General features: G+C 42.1%; 1 protein-coding gene across 1 annotated transcript in view; it reads right to left on the bottom strand.

Annotated features, from left to right (window-relative positions):
* Positions 1–15,031, bottom strand: part of POLR3B (RNA polymerase III subunit B) — a 111,218-nt gene that overhangs the window by 79,609 nt on the left and 16,578 nt on the right. The window contains exons 7-10 of the mRNA XM_056118720.1: positions 13,263–13,354; positions 10,333–10,450; positions 8,583–8,691; positions 1,221–1,343 (exon numbers count right to left, since the gene is read on the bottom strand). Of these exons, the coding sequence (XP_055974695.1) occupies positions 1,221–1,343; positions 8,583–8,691; positions 10,333–10,450; positions 13,263–13,354 (442 nt within the window). The remainder of the gene's footprint in view (positions 1–1,220; positions 1,344–8,582; positions 8,692–10,332; positions 10,451–13,262; positions 13,355–15,031) is intronic.

The raw sequence follows: 15,031 nt of genomic DNA, 5'->3' as shown, positions 1-15,031 counted from the left end.
GAGCAGATGGTGCCAGGAATTGAACCAAGGACCTCACATATGCAAAGCAAGCGCGCCAAACCACTGAGCTATTTCTCCAACGCTAATGTTTATTACTTAATGTTTTCATGTTCTTGAAGTTCTTGGACAATTTTAGCCTACAGCAAGCAATCAAGTTCCCTAAATATTACATTTAAAAAATCCAAAATAAAATATTCAAAATCCAACAACATTTTCTGTCTACCCAATAACTAGAGGTGACTTTCAATCAACTGCATAAAAAAAAGAAAAAAAAAGGCAGCGAGTGATGAGAATGATTCCCACTGATTTCTGTTTTGGAATTAAATGTACTTACACATGACAACCAACCTTCCTGAATGTCTGGTTTAGTTGTTGTTGTTGTTTAAAAACAAAACAAAACACCAAGACCAGTTTGATTTTCAGAATACACACTAATAGATAAAAAAAAAAATGCTACTTTTACAAGCATCCTGGGTGACAAGAAGAAATGCAGGCTGGAAGATGTATCTTTTTGTAAATAACACATTTACAAACAGGCAATGTACATAAGGATCAGTAAGAGCTGCCTACCGTGCTTCTGTGGAAGGGAATTCCTACCTCCCAGAGTTGCTATAAAGAATGTCACCACTCATTTATACTCAGTAAAAGCACTTAACAAATGCGGAGTTGAAAATCCTAAGTATGGATCTTAGGGTTCCCTGACACATAAAAATAACAGTACAATTACTTATTACATTTAGCATATATTAATCACTCCCTATCTATAGGTCTTCTCTTGAAATTCCAAGGTTCCAACCTGGGCTCCAAAAGTTGGGAATATAAAAGAGAGAGAGGCCATACACAACTGAATGGAGAAATGAACAAAAAGAAACTATCCTACAGTTAGTACAAAAAATATATTTATAAGTCACTCAGGAAAATGAGGAAAACTAAAGTAATTACATAGAATTGGCACAAAGGCCTCATAGCAATGTATTACTTAAAAAAAAAAAATCTACAGCAGACACCAGGGGCTGGTAATTTGTCTAAGGAAACTCCTTCCTTCAATCCTAAAAAAATAAGAAACTTTTAGTCAACTACTCCTCCCAATCTCCCCAGCACCCCTCCCGAAACGGGATTCGCCATCCCCGAATCATTCAATCGGATGCTGTATCAATGAGCCGTGCTCCATGAATCTCCAGTTCTCCCTTGCAGCCCCAGGACCCCATGAAAAGACACACCTGCATCTGTGTGAAAATCTGAGCTTTCTGGCACTCCTCCAAGCTGGGCCCAAAGGCAGCCATCACGTGCTCCTCCGTTCCAATCATCTGCACAATTTCCTGGTCACTCTCAACACCCATGGCCTAGGAAGGAAAGAAAAGACAGAAAGAGTGTTGGCTTTGTGTTAACTCACTGACATTTGCTTATGCTAATCTGGCATTGTTTGTGGGTATTACTTGTAAGCAAAAGCTAGCTCTTTCCTCAGAAATGGTGCCATCTGGCACGGGCAGCCCAGCCCAAGCGACAGAAGAACCTGAAACAGAAATTTTGATCAGGAAGAAGAAAACAAACATTCTCAAGCACTTTCTGCATGACTCTCTTCCAAAAAAAAAAAAAAAGCTTAAATATGCTATTAAGTTTCCTCGTGAAAAAAAGGCGGCAGAGGTAATATAGAGAAGGCATAAGTCACAATTTACAATTTACAAAGGCAAACGGAGATGAGTAACACGGCCGAAGAGAAATAAATAAAAAAATATATAGCACTGTTGAAAACAATTAGTTCTGTCAGATTAATTTCTCAGAGGACTGGCAAATCATTCATACGCAGACTAAAAGAATTTTTCCTACGGGCTTTTTTTTAACCTCACTCATCTAGAGGTATCAAGATATACTTTAGGCATGCTTTAAGAGTTTTTTTTTTTTTTTTTTTTTTTTGCTAAACTAAGAACGCGCTTTTTAACAGGTTTAAAAACCTACTTATCTTAAGTGTTTCAAGGTGGCAGCTGGCACTGTGGGCCTTTGTAGACCCCATTCGGTACGAAGGCCCACTCCTTCACACACTGGCCTGGAATTTTGCCATATCGAGAAACAGAACCTCTCCTGGCAGAGAAATAATCTGCTTTTTTAGAAGTTGGGGGGAAGTTATGTTGGTGTTAAAATTCTTCCTTTCGCTACGCAGAGAAGGCAGAACCAGGAGTAAGGATCTAGTTAGGCTTTGATGTCCCGGTCCTCAGTTCCAGTCGCCCCTAACCCTTCATTCGTGCATTAAGATGCCCTGACATGAGTATAACAGAGAAGGCGTCTCGACAAACCAGGAGACCCGAGGGGATGGTCCTTCCTGACATACTGTACATGGAGGATGTCACGTCCCCTCTTCATCTAGGTTCCGTCTCCCTTCTCGTTTCTCTAACCAGAGGACAAAACAAGCTTCTTCCAGCTTCTGGCTCGAAAGCCGATGCTGCCACACTTGAATTTGGTGGCCTGTCCTCTGAAGTTGTGGCGTGGACACGTTAGGAGGGGACCTAAATGCATGAAAGTTTTCAAGCCTGGTTTGCAGGGGGATGGGGTACGGGAGAGGGAAGGGAGCCAAATGATGCAACCCGTGGCCATCTTTTTTAAAAATGTCACTTATTCTTTGCTCCTCTTCCAAAGGCAAAAACTGACTTTCCTCTCCTTAAGTGGAGGCTACACGTGCTGTCTCACTCCTATGGGAATGTGTGACAGTGACAATACACAAACCTGGTGGTGGGGTTGGGGAGGGGAGTCGGTGGGGAGCCGGCCATGGTGAAAGGCTCACTGCAGAACAGCCCTGGGAGGGCAGCTTGCAGCAAGTCTGGGGCAAGGTCCGGGGGTGAGGAGCGAAGCCCTCTTCCTGCAGCATGGCACCACGACGCAGCCCACCCAGCTGCAAGGCAGCCTGCAGATGACTGACAGTTGGGGCGCGAGACTCAGCACCAGAACCACCCCACCAGGCAGCGCTCTGGTCCAGTCCCCGGTCGACAGAAATGATGCTGGGATTCGTTCCACAGCACAAACAGCCCACGGACCAACTTACAGGGTTTAAGTCTCTATTTCATTTTAAAAAGCACGTAACTTTTCTTATCCAAATTTTTTGTTTGTTTGTTTGGTGAACAGACGCTCTCGGGACACACATCTTTTTGTATTCTGATTTTTCATGTTTTTCAACTCTAATGAGATTTGAAGCATTTATTCTAATGGGACTCTAAGGATCCACTGTTTAAAATTTTCACACATTCATGATAAAAACCTTTAATGGAATGAAGGAGAACAATTCGGGGGGGGGGGGGGCGCAGGGGGAAGACCAGTTCTAATTCATAGAGTCAGCTAAAGGGCTGGAGAAAGAGTTCAGTGGGGAGAGCATTTGCCTTGCACATGGCCGACCTGGGTTCGATCTCCGGCAATGCACACAGTCTCCTGAGCACCGCCAGGAGTGATTCCTGAGTGCAGAGCCAGGAGTAGCTCTGGAGCACTGCCTGGTGTGAACCAAACCCAAAACAAAAAATAAGAGTCAGCTAAAGGGTCCAATGGACTATGGTGGAGGGAGGGATGCTGGCACTCTGGTGATGGAGTGGTGTGGTTACAATGCACACCTAAAACACCAACGGCTATGCTCCTATAAACCAACACTACCCCAATGGGGGGGAAAAAATGGAAAAATGAGACTAACGCTTTAGTCATACACATTGACTAATCACCCACACGTTTTCTGCGGTCTGTATTATAAGGTAATATTTCTCTGTGAAAAGCAAATTAAAATACAAATTCAAATACTAGTTCAGGGTTCAGAGGAATCAATGTACAGCAGGCACCTGCTGTGCATGTAGCCGACCCAGGCTCAAACCCCAGCATCCCATAGTTTTTCAAGCCTTGCCAAGAGTGACCCCTGAGCACAGAGCCAGAAGCAAGCCCTGAGTGCTGCTAGGTATGATTCAAAATCCCAAATTTATTATATAAAGTTCCGAGTCGAGGAGAGAGTATTGGAGAGATGTACTTGCATTACACATGGCCAAACCCTGTTTGCTCTCTGGCAACACATATGGTTTCCTGAATATCACCAAAAATGATCCTGAGTACAGAGCCAGGAGTAAGCTCTGAAAACCACCAGGTATGACCCCCCGGCCCCACCCTACCCCAAGCCCAAATAAATAAATATATTGTAAGTTTATTTTGCTTCTCAATTCTCAAAATTATTTGTCACATGGATCTCAATGGACTCAAAAGACACTAAGTCCTTACCTAATAACAACAGATTCTTGGAAACTGATTTTAAACAAAATGAGAAAAGGTGCTTCAATAATGTTCTGTGGTTCAATGTTAGCAAGAATTGTTATCCATATCAATATTATAATAAAAGCACCGTATTACAAGATATTCTGTATAAGAACAAGTACTAATGCAAATAACTTCCAGTAAGAATCCAATTAACTTTCTCTAAAAATGTACTATAAAACGTTATCACTAGTGCACTTCACTTCTCAGATTAAAAAACAAACACTAACAGACATTCATATGGGACATATACTGAACCAAGCAGATGAAATGACACAGCAGGAAAAAATCTCACTAAAAGAGAAACGGAATCCTTGAGCTAAAATGCTGGCAGCTTCAGAATTAGTCCCAGCCTTCAGGTACGTGAACACCTGCCAAATGATTTTAGCAATTTGTAGAGAGCTCAGTAATCTTCAGGAGAAAAAAAAAAAACCAAGATACTTGATTGCCCATTTTGATATTTAACCATGATGGAAAGTCCTTCGTAGTTTGACATATGGATTGTCCAGACACTCTGAACTATCCTTCTGCTGTATCTAAACAAGGAATTTTAAATTGCAAATATTCCTTAGGTGGTGTCACATATGTAGGTCCTGCGGGTATTTCCTAGCTGTGAAACATGGCAGATGACTCTCTGTCTGCAAAAAAGAATGATCGGGGGCAAAGCTTTGCTCTAAAGGAACTGAATTCTCTCTATATATCAGATTACTGAAATTCAGGGTGATAATTCAGTCGAAGCTACCAAGGAAATTGCTCCTGTTCTAAAGACCAAAGTGACATCAAAAGTCACCGCTATAAATAAATGACATATTGCTATGGAAACAACAGCAAAATGCCCAACCATTTTTGCTTGACACACACAATTTAGACATCTGAAAACTAGCTTTCTCTGGAACTCTTTGTTCCAGAGTTCTGAAATCAGTTAACATCAGTAAATGAGGAAGTAAAAAGTGATTGCTATATAATCACTGTCTGAAAAACAGCAGAGATATAATTCCAGCAAAGGTCACCTGTGGTCTGGCAATCAGAAAGACCAAAAATAAGAGGCGGTGCTCTCTAAAAAGCGGCATAAAGTCTTTTCCCTGGACAGCCACTGGGTACAAAACCATAGGAAGAATAAAAAGGAGGAGAAAGAATAAAAAGGAGGAGAAATAAAACACATAAGCAAATAAACAAATACAGAGAGAATACTAATGAGCAGAAGAGAATGCTAGGAATGCTGGTGGAGATACTGAAATACACCGTGAGAAGGACGAAACGGGAGCTTAGTTTTTAAAACATCAAGTCTTCACAAACCCCTCATTTTTCCTTTAAAGTACACAGAAGTCAAAGTATTATTATGATTTAAATGCAACCCCAACAAATGAAAGAACTATGAAGGCACTTCTTAACTTTGTTGTGTTCCTCTTTAAGGATCAAACACTGTTCATGTAAGTAGTTTTCTAAGAAACAATGTACAGCACCCTTGAAATCTGATCTTTTTTTTTTTCTGGGTAAAACTTTCAGACTACAGATGCCATCATAATACAAACTGCTGAATAGCTGGGAATCCAAGCTGTGGAGCAGGGAAGATGCATGGGTAGGGGAACCTTTGTAGTGATCCAGTCCATAAATAAGGCTGATCTAGGTCTTTAGAAGCTTTCTTCGTCATATTCAGCCTCAGCATGGACCCAGGGCACCCTGCTGTCTCTGTCACTTTTAACCAATTGTTGGTTACAATCAACAACCATCAACTCCTAATGACTGTCAAGGTCTGTGTTAAGGCCACACAGCACAAAAAGAGAAATGATGTGACTTTTCTGGTATCCCAGTTTATTGTCCCCGAGCTTCTCACACTGAAGGTTTGGAAGGAGAGCCAAGGAAAGAGAAACAGCGCCCCCTCCCTGGTGAGTATATGAAGCCCAGAAGCACACGGTCTAATGAGCTCTTGGAATCAAACTCTTCAGGAAATTCTTCTCGAAGACTCCGGGAATTGTGCCCAGGGCTGTATAGCTATCAAACGGAAATGCTGGGCGTCAACCTCCATCTGTGGGTTCTAGGACACCAATGCTGCTCCCCAGAAAGAGACCTTTAAGGAGCGGTTATCTATCAAATAAGTTCTCTTAAGACATCCCTCCAGGTAAGACACTGCCCCCATCACAACAAAAGAGCTCTGTGTCACCAATATGTTTAATTTTTTTCCATGTGAAAACTTAAAAAGCATTTAATTTTTACCACTGCTATTACAGTGCAATCAATATGCCTTGAGGAAAAAAATTTGGCAACGAGTGACAAAGTTTTTTTTTTTTTTAAAAAAGATTTAACCTACTCCAGGGATACTTACAAAATAAACGGGCACAAGCACAAACATGTATGAGTAAGAAAACCCAGTTATATGTAAAAGTGAGGAATTGGGGTGGATGGGGAAATGATGACTTGACTGTCCCTTTACAGGAAAGTAAATCCAAACAATTTAAATATTATAAACGGTTAAATACTTGATACCACACACATGAAATTTCTTTCTATATAACACCTACCAAAAATAATAGCATAATAGAAACATAAAAAATGGAGAGAAAAAATAAGTGTGCACTACAATAGTAAAGGAAAAAAGCTCTACAAAAATAGATTTAAAAAATTTCTGTTTTCAATAGCTTTTCAAATTTTTACAATGCAAGGGATGTTTTAAAATCAGAAAGATCTAAAAGCCTAACTACTCGTTAGACTGGGTCCGAGCAGCAGCTCAATGGGCTGGAACATATGCTTTGCATGCAGGAGGACCATGCTCAATCCTCAGCATTACGTGGTCCCCTGGGCACTGTCGGGGGTAATCCCCAAGCACTAAGCTGAAAGTAATCCCTGAGAAACACTAGGTGTGGTCAAAAAAGATTTTTTTAAATAAAAAAAAACTGTGCATGTTAGAGTTAGAGTTGTATTCAGTAAAAATTAAACCTTTATGTTTATACACTTATAATTATATAATTATACACTTATATAACTTATACAGATACATTAACAAAATGCACACATTATAATGTATCTCCCATGAGTGATGTAAGATAATATGCATTTAAACAATTTACAATTTCTGTATCAATAAAGGGCTGGAGCAATAGCACAGCAGGTAGGGCGTTTGCCTTGCAAGAAACCATCCCGGGTTCGATTCCTCCATCCCTCTCAGAGAGCCCGGCAAGCTACCAAGAGTATCTTGCCTGCACAGCAGAACCTGGCAAGCTCCCCGTGGCGTGGCGTGGATATGCCAAACACAGTAACAAGAAGTCTCACAATGGAGACCTTACTGGTTCCTGCTCGAGCAAATTGATGAACAACAGGAGGACAGTAAAACAGAGCTACAGTATCAATAAAAGTAGTTCTTAAGAACGGAAAACTCAGAGTCCCTTTGATGCATGGGAACATACTGCCCCCTGCTGGAGCTATGATTCTACATAATTTTCTTCACTAAACACCACTACGAACTTAACACACCATGCTAGACATTTAAGATTCCTATAAGAAAATCTGAAATCACTATGTTTCAAATTATACATCTCAGGGCCATAGAGACAGTACAGCAGGTAGGGCACTTGCCTTGCAAGCAACCGAATTGGGTTTGATCCCCAACACCCCATATGATCTCACTAGTAGCAGCAGGAATGATACCTGAATGCAGAGACAGGAATAACTGTGAGCATCGCCTGGTGTGGCGCCCTTCCTTCCCCCAGATAAAAACTATATATCTTAAAGATTAAAGGTAAAGGCCCTCCCGTTGATCGTCGATTTGCTCGAGCGGGCCCAGTAACGTCTCCATTGGAGACTTTGTTGTTACTGTGTCTGGCATATCGAATACTCTCGGTAGCTTGCCGGGCTCTCCGAGAGGGGCGGAGGAATCGAACTCGGGTCGGCCATGTTGGCCGCCTGTAAGGCGAACGCCAAAACTGTATTTATTTTTTCTGGTTCCCATGACATACTGGGATGGCTATCCCAATCATCAACTTAGAAACAATTGTACCAAAAGTGTATTATACTGTAATAAAAAAAAATCCCACAATCTCACTTAAAATAAATAATTTCATTTAGAATAGGGATATCTCGTAAGGGTGGAGAGATAGCACAGTGAGCAAGGTGCTTGCCTTGCACAAGGCTGACCGGGTTCAATCTGTGGCACCTCATATGCCCCCCCGAGTCCATCTGGGATGCTGGGAACCAAACCCAGGTTGGTCGTGTGCAAGGCAAACACCCTCCCCACTATACTATCACTCTGGCCCCCCCAAATTTCTAATATTTTATGAAAGGAAAACAGGGACTTCTTTATGACTTTCAGCCAGCCTTACCTTAAATATGATCACTATGGGAATGTCTTCGGACAGTGTATTATGCCTCAAGTAAAGCCGTCCTTGCTTCACAGCCATGTTGGTTCTGCTCTTTTTCTCATGAGTCGAGCTGCAGGGAAACAAAAGTTAGTTGTGCCATATCCCCACTTAGTTTCATGCTCGTAGTAAGCATCAAGCGAGGATTGCTGATCACATGATGAATAACCTCATAAGATCCTTTCTAACAGATGTTTTTTAAACTCATTGATCCTCTCCTACCCCCTGTCATTTCCATGGACATTTACAGAACACTGTCAATGTTTCTTTACTGTTGAGATGATGGTGAAAGTTTCATGGGCGAGTGAGTGAATGAGTTATTCACTTCACTTTGTCCACCTTGAATTGCTTTGGTCCAGGGTGCACAATTCGTGATGAACCTCAAAATGAGTCTACACACCATGATAAAAAAGCTAGGAAGAAATGAAATTCTCTTCCATGAGTTTTAAAACCAATAATCCATTTTTAAAGATTTATAGTTTTGATACATAGTTGAAACTAAAGAGAAACTAAGAAACAAAGAAATCTCCCTCAGCAAGGGTCAGTTATTAAATTCCTAGTGGATTTAAAAATGCTTCCAAGCTTTAGAGTCAAGGAAAAAGTTAACGTAACCTGATCATGTGCACTACTCATACTTGCATTGTCTCTAGTTTCTAAAATACTGACTCTTAACTTTGAAGTAAGTACTGTCTCCAAATCATGTAAAACTTAGGGAAGCTCTGTCCATCCAAGTGACCCGTAAATTAAAATCCCTTTTTTCACCTCCAAAAGTACATAAACTAAGAAGACTGGGACATAGGAGTTAGATCTCGGGTCAAAAGAACTATGTAATCATTGTCATCTTGTACCCAAGGCTACCACCCAGCTGGAGATAAAACAGAGGTAATATCACACATTTGGGTGGGTGGGGGGGGGGGGGCACACTAGGTTTAACAAATAAAAAAACATATATAAGGCACGTAGCACACTGTCTGGCTCCAGAAAATGGTCCAGTAAATGGTCACCACTGTTAGCTGTCTCTTGTCTGGGAAGACAAAGAATGGAGAAATTCTGGGTCAAGTAGTTCATTACAGGTTTGAGAAAAGAATTAGCACATAATGACATCTCAACTGTACCACAAATTTCTCCTCACTACTCATTCACCTCAAGAAATCCAAACTACATAGGACAATAAATAAATGATGTTACAAGAATGATATACAAAGGATGCTGGTACAGAGAAATGAGTACAGTGTTAAAAGGGGATAAAAATAGTACATGAGGTCCATGATAAAATTAATCAAATCATAAACAAAGTAAATCAAACTGATGGGAGGAACCCACATATGAAATTGTCGAAAAATGAAAAGGAGCATGAAAAAGAAGTCTTTTCTTTTGATGCTCAGTGAACATGAATTCAACTTCCATAACGAGTGGCCACCAAAATAGCACCTTATACTTTTGGCATTGAAAATAATTTCTTTTTTGGGTCATGTCAGGGATCAAATTCAGAGGTCCACACAGGTAAGGCAAGTTCTCTACACTGACCGCCTGCCCCCGCCCTCATCAGCAACATTCTAAATTCTGCTGACAAACTAAAACTTCAGTGGCCACAGTTCAAATATTCTGGTGCCTGCCTAGAGAGAAGCAAGTAGCAAGGGCCAAATGCAAAGGGAGCCCTCTGGGGTCAGCAGATCATTGACAGGCCAGCGCCCACCCTGGTCACCTCCCATACCTGGTCACCGAGGCCCCGACCGCCCCTTTTCGGTCAGCCTCCACGATGATCCTGTTCTTGGACAGCTGCTCTTGGATGAGGATGACTTTTTCCACGCCTTTCACAATGAAATAGCCGCCTGCCCAAAAGGAAACGAGAGGAGGTCAGCACACACTCCCCAGCTGTGAGATTGGGGATGCTGTGATCTTCTGGATCCACAGTGGTGCTCCTGCTTCAGGGGCCTGGCTGCCACTCACTTCCCAGGCTCTGATGACACTGTTGGGTGAACTGTTGGGTGAACTGTTGGTTTGAGTTTCAGCAGGTGACTTAGTACAAATAAGCCACATGATGATATTTTTTTGTTTCTTTTGGGGCCTCACGCTGCAGTGCTCAGGGGTTACTACTTCTCTGTACTCAGGGATCACTGCTGGTGGTGCTCAGGGCATCATATGGGATGCCGGAGATCAAACCTGAGTCAGCCCCCTACAAAGCAAAGGCCCCATCTACTATACTATCGCTCCGGCCCCAAGATAAAATTTCTTTAAGATAGAGAATATCCCTTATTCATGTACGTATCACTGTACTTAACACCTGAAGGTGACTAAAAAGTATATTAAATAGTCTCCGTATTTACTAAGCATAAAAATAATCAACGCACTTGAATATAAACTAAAATACTAAAAGTTTGTTTTCTAACAAATAAATGACAATGGCAGATTAAGTTTCCAAAACAATATCTTATCCTGAAAATGAAACATCATCATAGTTTTTGTACATAGTTTACAATAGGATAAAGTAAAATTTCACTTACCTCCAAGATATAAGTAAATTCAAGGCAACATATTGGACTACTGTGATATTTACTACACTCAAAGTCACATTCTTGGTTTTAAAAAGGTTTATTGAAAATCTTTGAGGATTCTGTTATCAATGCAGTGACAAGTAAATTAAATCAATCCAATCTTGAATATGGGTTAAAGAATTAAAAGAAATGGGGTCTGAGCAATAGTACAGCAGGTAGAGTATTTGCCTTGCATGCAACTGTCCCGGGTTCAATCTCTGGCATCCTATATATCCCCAAGCACCGCCAGAAATGATTCCTGAGTGCAGTCAGGAGTAACCCCTGAGCACTGCCAGATGTGAACCCCAAAAACCAAAAATAAATAAATAAATTGTTAAGTATAAAGCTGAAAATATCACAAAAGAATCCCCTAGAAATAGGCACAAAATAATGCTTTTTTAAGATAACACTTTATTTTTGCCACTCTGTTGCATTTAAAACAGCCTGAAATTGGGTTTTAAGGACAAGTTAATTAACTTAGTGGGATTATTCTTGATTTTTCAAAGACAGCAGAAGAAATCTTTGAGCAAATAGGAAAAAAAAACAAGCAATACAATAAACCAGAATTTGGGGAACTTAAGATTTAGACCTGAAAGAAAAGGGAGGAAAAAACAGAAACAGAAGTCTTATTACTGCTGTGGTTTATGTCACGTGGTTACAACAGTGCTCTAATATAGGGTTTGTTTTATTTATTTATTTATTGATTGATTGCTTTTGGGATCACACCCAGCGTTGCACAGGGGTTACTCCTGGCTTTGCACTCAGAAATTACTCCTGGATGCTGAGAATTGAATCTGGGTTGGCCGCATGCAAGGCAAATGCCCTACCCACTGTGCTATCACTCCAGCCCCTAATTTAGTGTTTTAATATAGTTTCTGACCTCACCATCACCAAAGTGCTCCCCCATGCCCTTAGTCACCCTGAGTTCACCTCTGCGTCCTCTGCCATCCCCACCCACTGACTGACGACCTCAGCTTGATAACCCAAGGCCACATGTTCACCATCACGAGATATTTTCTCTTTCCTGGTTTGGGGTCTCTACGTCCCACAGGTGAGTCAGATCAGCCTGAGTTGTCCATCTCCCTCTGATATCTGTTTTACCTGACGCCTGCCCCCCAATTCCATCCAAGTTGCAGCACACTTAATCCTTTCTTAGAAGACCCTTGCCCTCCCAAAATATCTTTTAGAAATACCGATGGAGTAAAAAATATTTTTTTCCCCACATGAATTTCAGGAGTGTTTGCTCCATTCCTTTGAAGAATGTCACAGGTATCGTTATAAGGATCACATTGAATCTGTACAATGCTTTGGGAAGTATTGCCATTTTGACAACGTTAATTCTCCCGATCCAGGAGCAGGGGATATCTTTCCATTTTCTCGTGTCCTCTTTTATTCCCTGAAGTAGCGTTCTGTAGTTTTCTTTGTACAGGTCCTTTACTTCCTTAGTTAAGCTGATTCCTAGGTACTTATTTTTCTGGGGCACAAATGTTAACGGGATTTTTTTTTTTTTCATGTTACTTGCTGGAGCGATAGCACAGCGGGTAGGGCGTTTGCCTTACAAGCGGCCAACATGGCCAACTCGAGTTCGATTCCTCCGCCCCTCTCGGAGAGCCCGGCAAGCTACCGAGAGTATTCGATATGCCAGACACAGTAACAACAAAGTCTCCAATGGAGACGTTACTGGGCCCGCTCGAGCAAATCGACGATCAACGGGAGGGCCTTTACCTTTACCTTTACCTTCTTCTCTCTCACTAATAAAAATTTAAAAAAAAATTTTTTTTTCTTTTTTGGTCACACCAGCGATGCTCAGGAATGACTCCTGGCGGTACCTGCGGGACCATATGGGACGCCAGAGATCGAACCCGGGTCAACCACATGCAAGGCAAACGCCCTACATGCTGTACTATCACTCTGGTCCTGGATGGAGTAAAATTGAAACCAAATTTCCAGAGGTTTAGTAAATCAAGTTTTATCCAACTGCACTATGAAGCTGAAAGGCTGATAATTTTGGGGGGGAGGGGAGGGAAAATGTTAAAACAATAGCAATAGAAAAAAAGAAAGGGGGTTGGGGAATAACAAAATTGGGGCAAATCCCCGGCATCATACATACCAGGGTCTAAAGGGCACTCATTCAGTTTGGCAAACTCGGCTGGTGTTTTTCCTGTGAGGACACAGTTTGAGCTACGCAGCATTATGGGCATCCTGTGAAAAGGAAAATATCACATATTAGATTGTCACTGGCGGAAAAGGTAGAGAGGAGAGAGGCTGAGAGGTGCAGGAGCTGGGAGCCACATGAAAGGGCCGAGTGCTATGAAGCACTTCCTTGGGCACGGGGCTTTTCTAGTATAGAGAACGAAAACCTGAGCATTTGGTGTCCTGTGGTCAATTAATACAATGGTAATTTTTTTTTTTAATGTTTGGAGGCCAGAAGATGTCTCCAAGGGCTGAGAGCCAATGCAGGAGCTCGGGGTTCAAACCCCGGCACTGCTGGGAGCAAACCTCAGGACCTCACCAGCACCACTGGTGGCTGCAGCCTAAACCCAGAAACTGAAGATCTTGATTTCCCTAAACCATTCAGAAAGGTTTTGGGAGGTCGGAGAGATAGTGCAGTGCGGAGAGTTCTTGTCTTGCACACAGCTGACCCAAGTTCAATCCCCGGCATCCCATATGGTCCCCTGTGAAAATCAGAAATGACAGCGACTTTTTTTTTAAAGAAAATTGCTCTCATCAGATCAACAGAATGCTGCAAGAAGTCAGAGCATAAGCAGCAAGAGACTGTCAGCACTTCAGTCACACGGATGAAGAGCTAGGAAGAAGAGCTAAGTGCAGCATCAGAAATGAAACACAGCATGACTTATCTGAATAACAAATGGGCTGAATAACAGATTTAACACTGCTGGATAAAGAACTGAACTGGAAAGGAAAGCTACAGAAACCAATCAGAATGTACTTCAGAAGACAAAGAAAGGAAAACAGGAGTTTAAGGATCAAGGAAGAATATGGGGCCCAGTGGGTAAGGCAAGCACGCTGCTAACCAGGGTTTGATCCCTGGCACCCGCTGAGTACAGGGGAGGAGTCTGCCCTGAGCATGGCTGGGTGCGGCCCCAAAACAAAACAAAAAAACAAGTGAAAGGCCCAAAAAGTAAAGACCATGGGAGAATCTAATCAAGTTCTGTATTGTACCAAGAGGACCAGCCCAGGAAACTCAGTGAGGTGCTTTTAGCCAATGGTTCGCAGCTGCCAGGAGCTAGAGAAAGAAATGGAGGCAATTTTCTCTTCATTTTATAAAACAAAAGGTTTTGGGGGGTTGGAGAGACAGTACAGTGAGCAGAGTTCTTTTGTCTTGCATGTATCTGAACCAAGTTCCATCCCTAGTATCCTATATGGTCCCCTGAGCTAGCTCACCAGGAATGATCCCTGAGCTCAGACCCAGAGTAAGCCCTGAGGACTGCTGAGTGTAGACCAAAAAAAAACAAAAAAAAAAACAAAAGGCTTCCCACTTAGGGGGTTGGAGCGATAGCACAGTGGGTAGAGCATTTGCCTTGCATGCGGCCAACCCAGGTTCAATCCCCAGCATCCCATATGGTACCCCAAGCACCGCCAGCTGTAGTTCCTCAGTGCAGAGTTGGGAGTAACCCCTGAGCATCGCCTGGTGTGACCCAAAAAGAAAAAAAAAAAAAAGCTTCCCACTTAGGACTTAATAGAGCCCGGGGTGTGGTACCATGGCACAGGATCTGCCTGGCTCCACCCCTACCCAGCGCGGCAATTAACGTGCAAAAGCATGTGACCCTGAGTGATACAGTCAGGCTGATCCTCTGGCACTGCAAAAACCGTGTCAATACTGCTCTAGCAGCTGGATAAGGGCAAACTTGGTGGATC

This window comes from Sorex fumeus, unplaced genomic scaffold (assembly GCF_029834395.1).
Source record: "Sorex fumeus unplaced genomic scaffold, SorFum_2.1 ptg000003l, whole genome shotgun sequence".
In the NCBI taxonomy this organism is placed as follows: domain Eukaryota; kingdom Metazoa; phylum Chordata; class Mammalia; order Eulipotyphla; family Soricidae; genus Sorex; species Sorex fumeus.
This window is presented reverse-complemented; position numbering and strand designations above follow the sequence as displayed.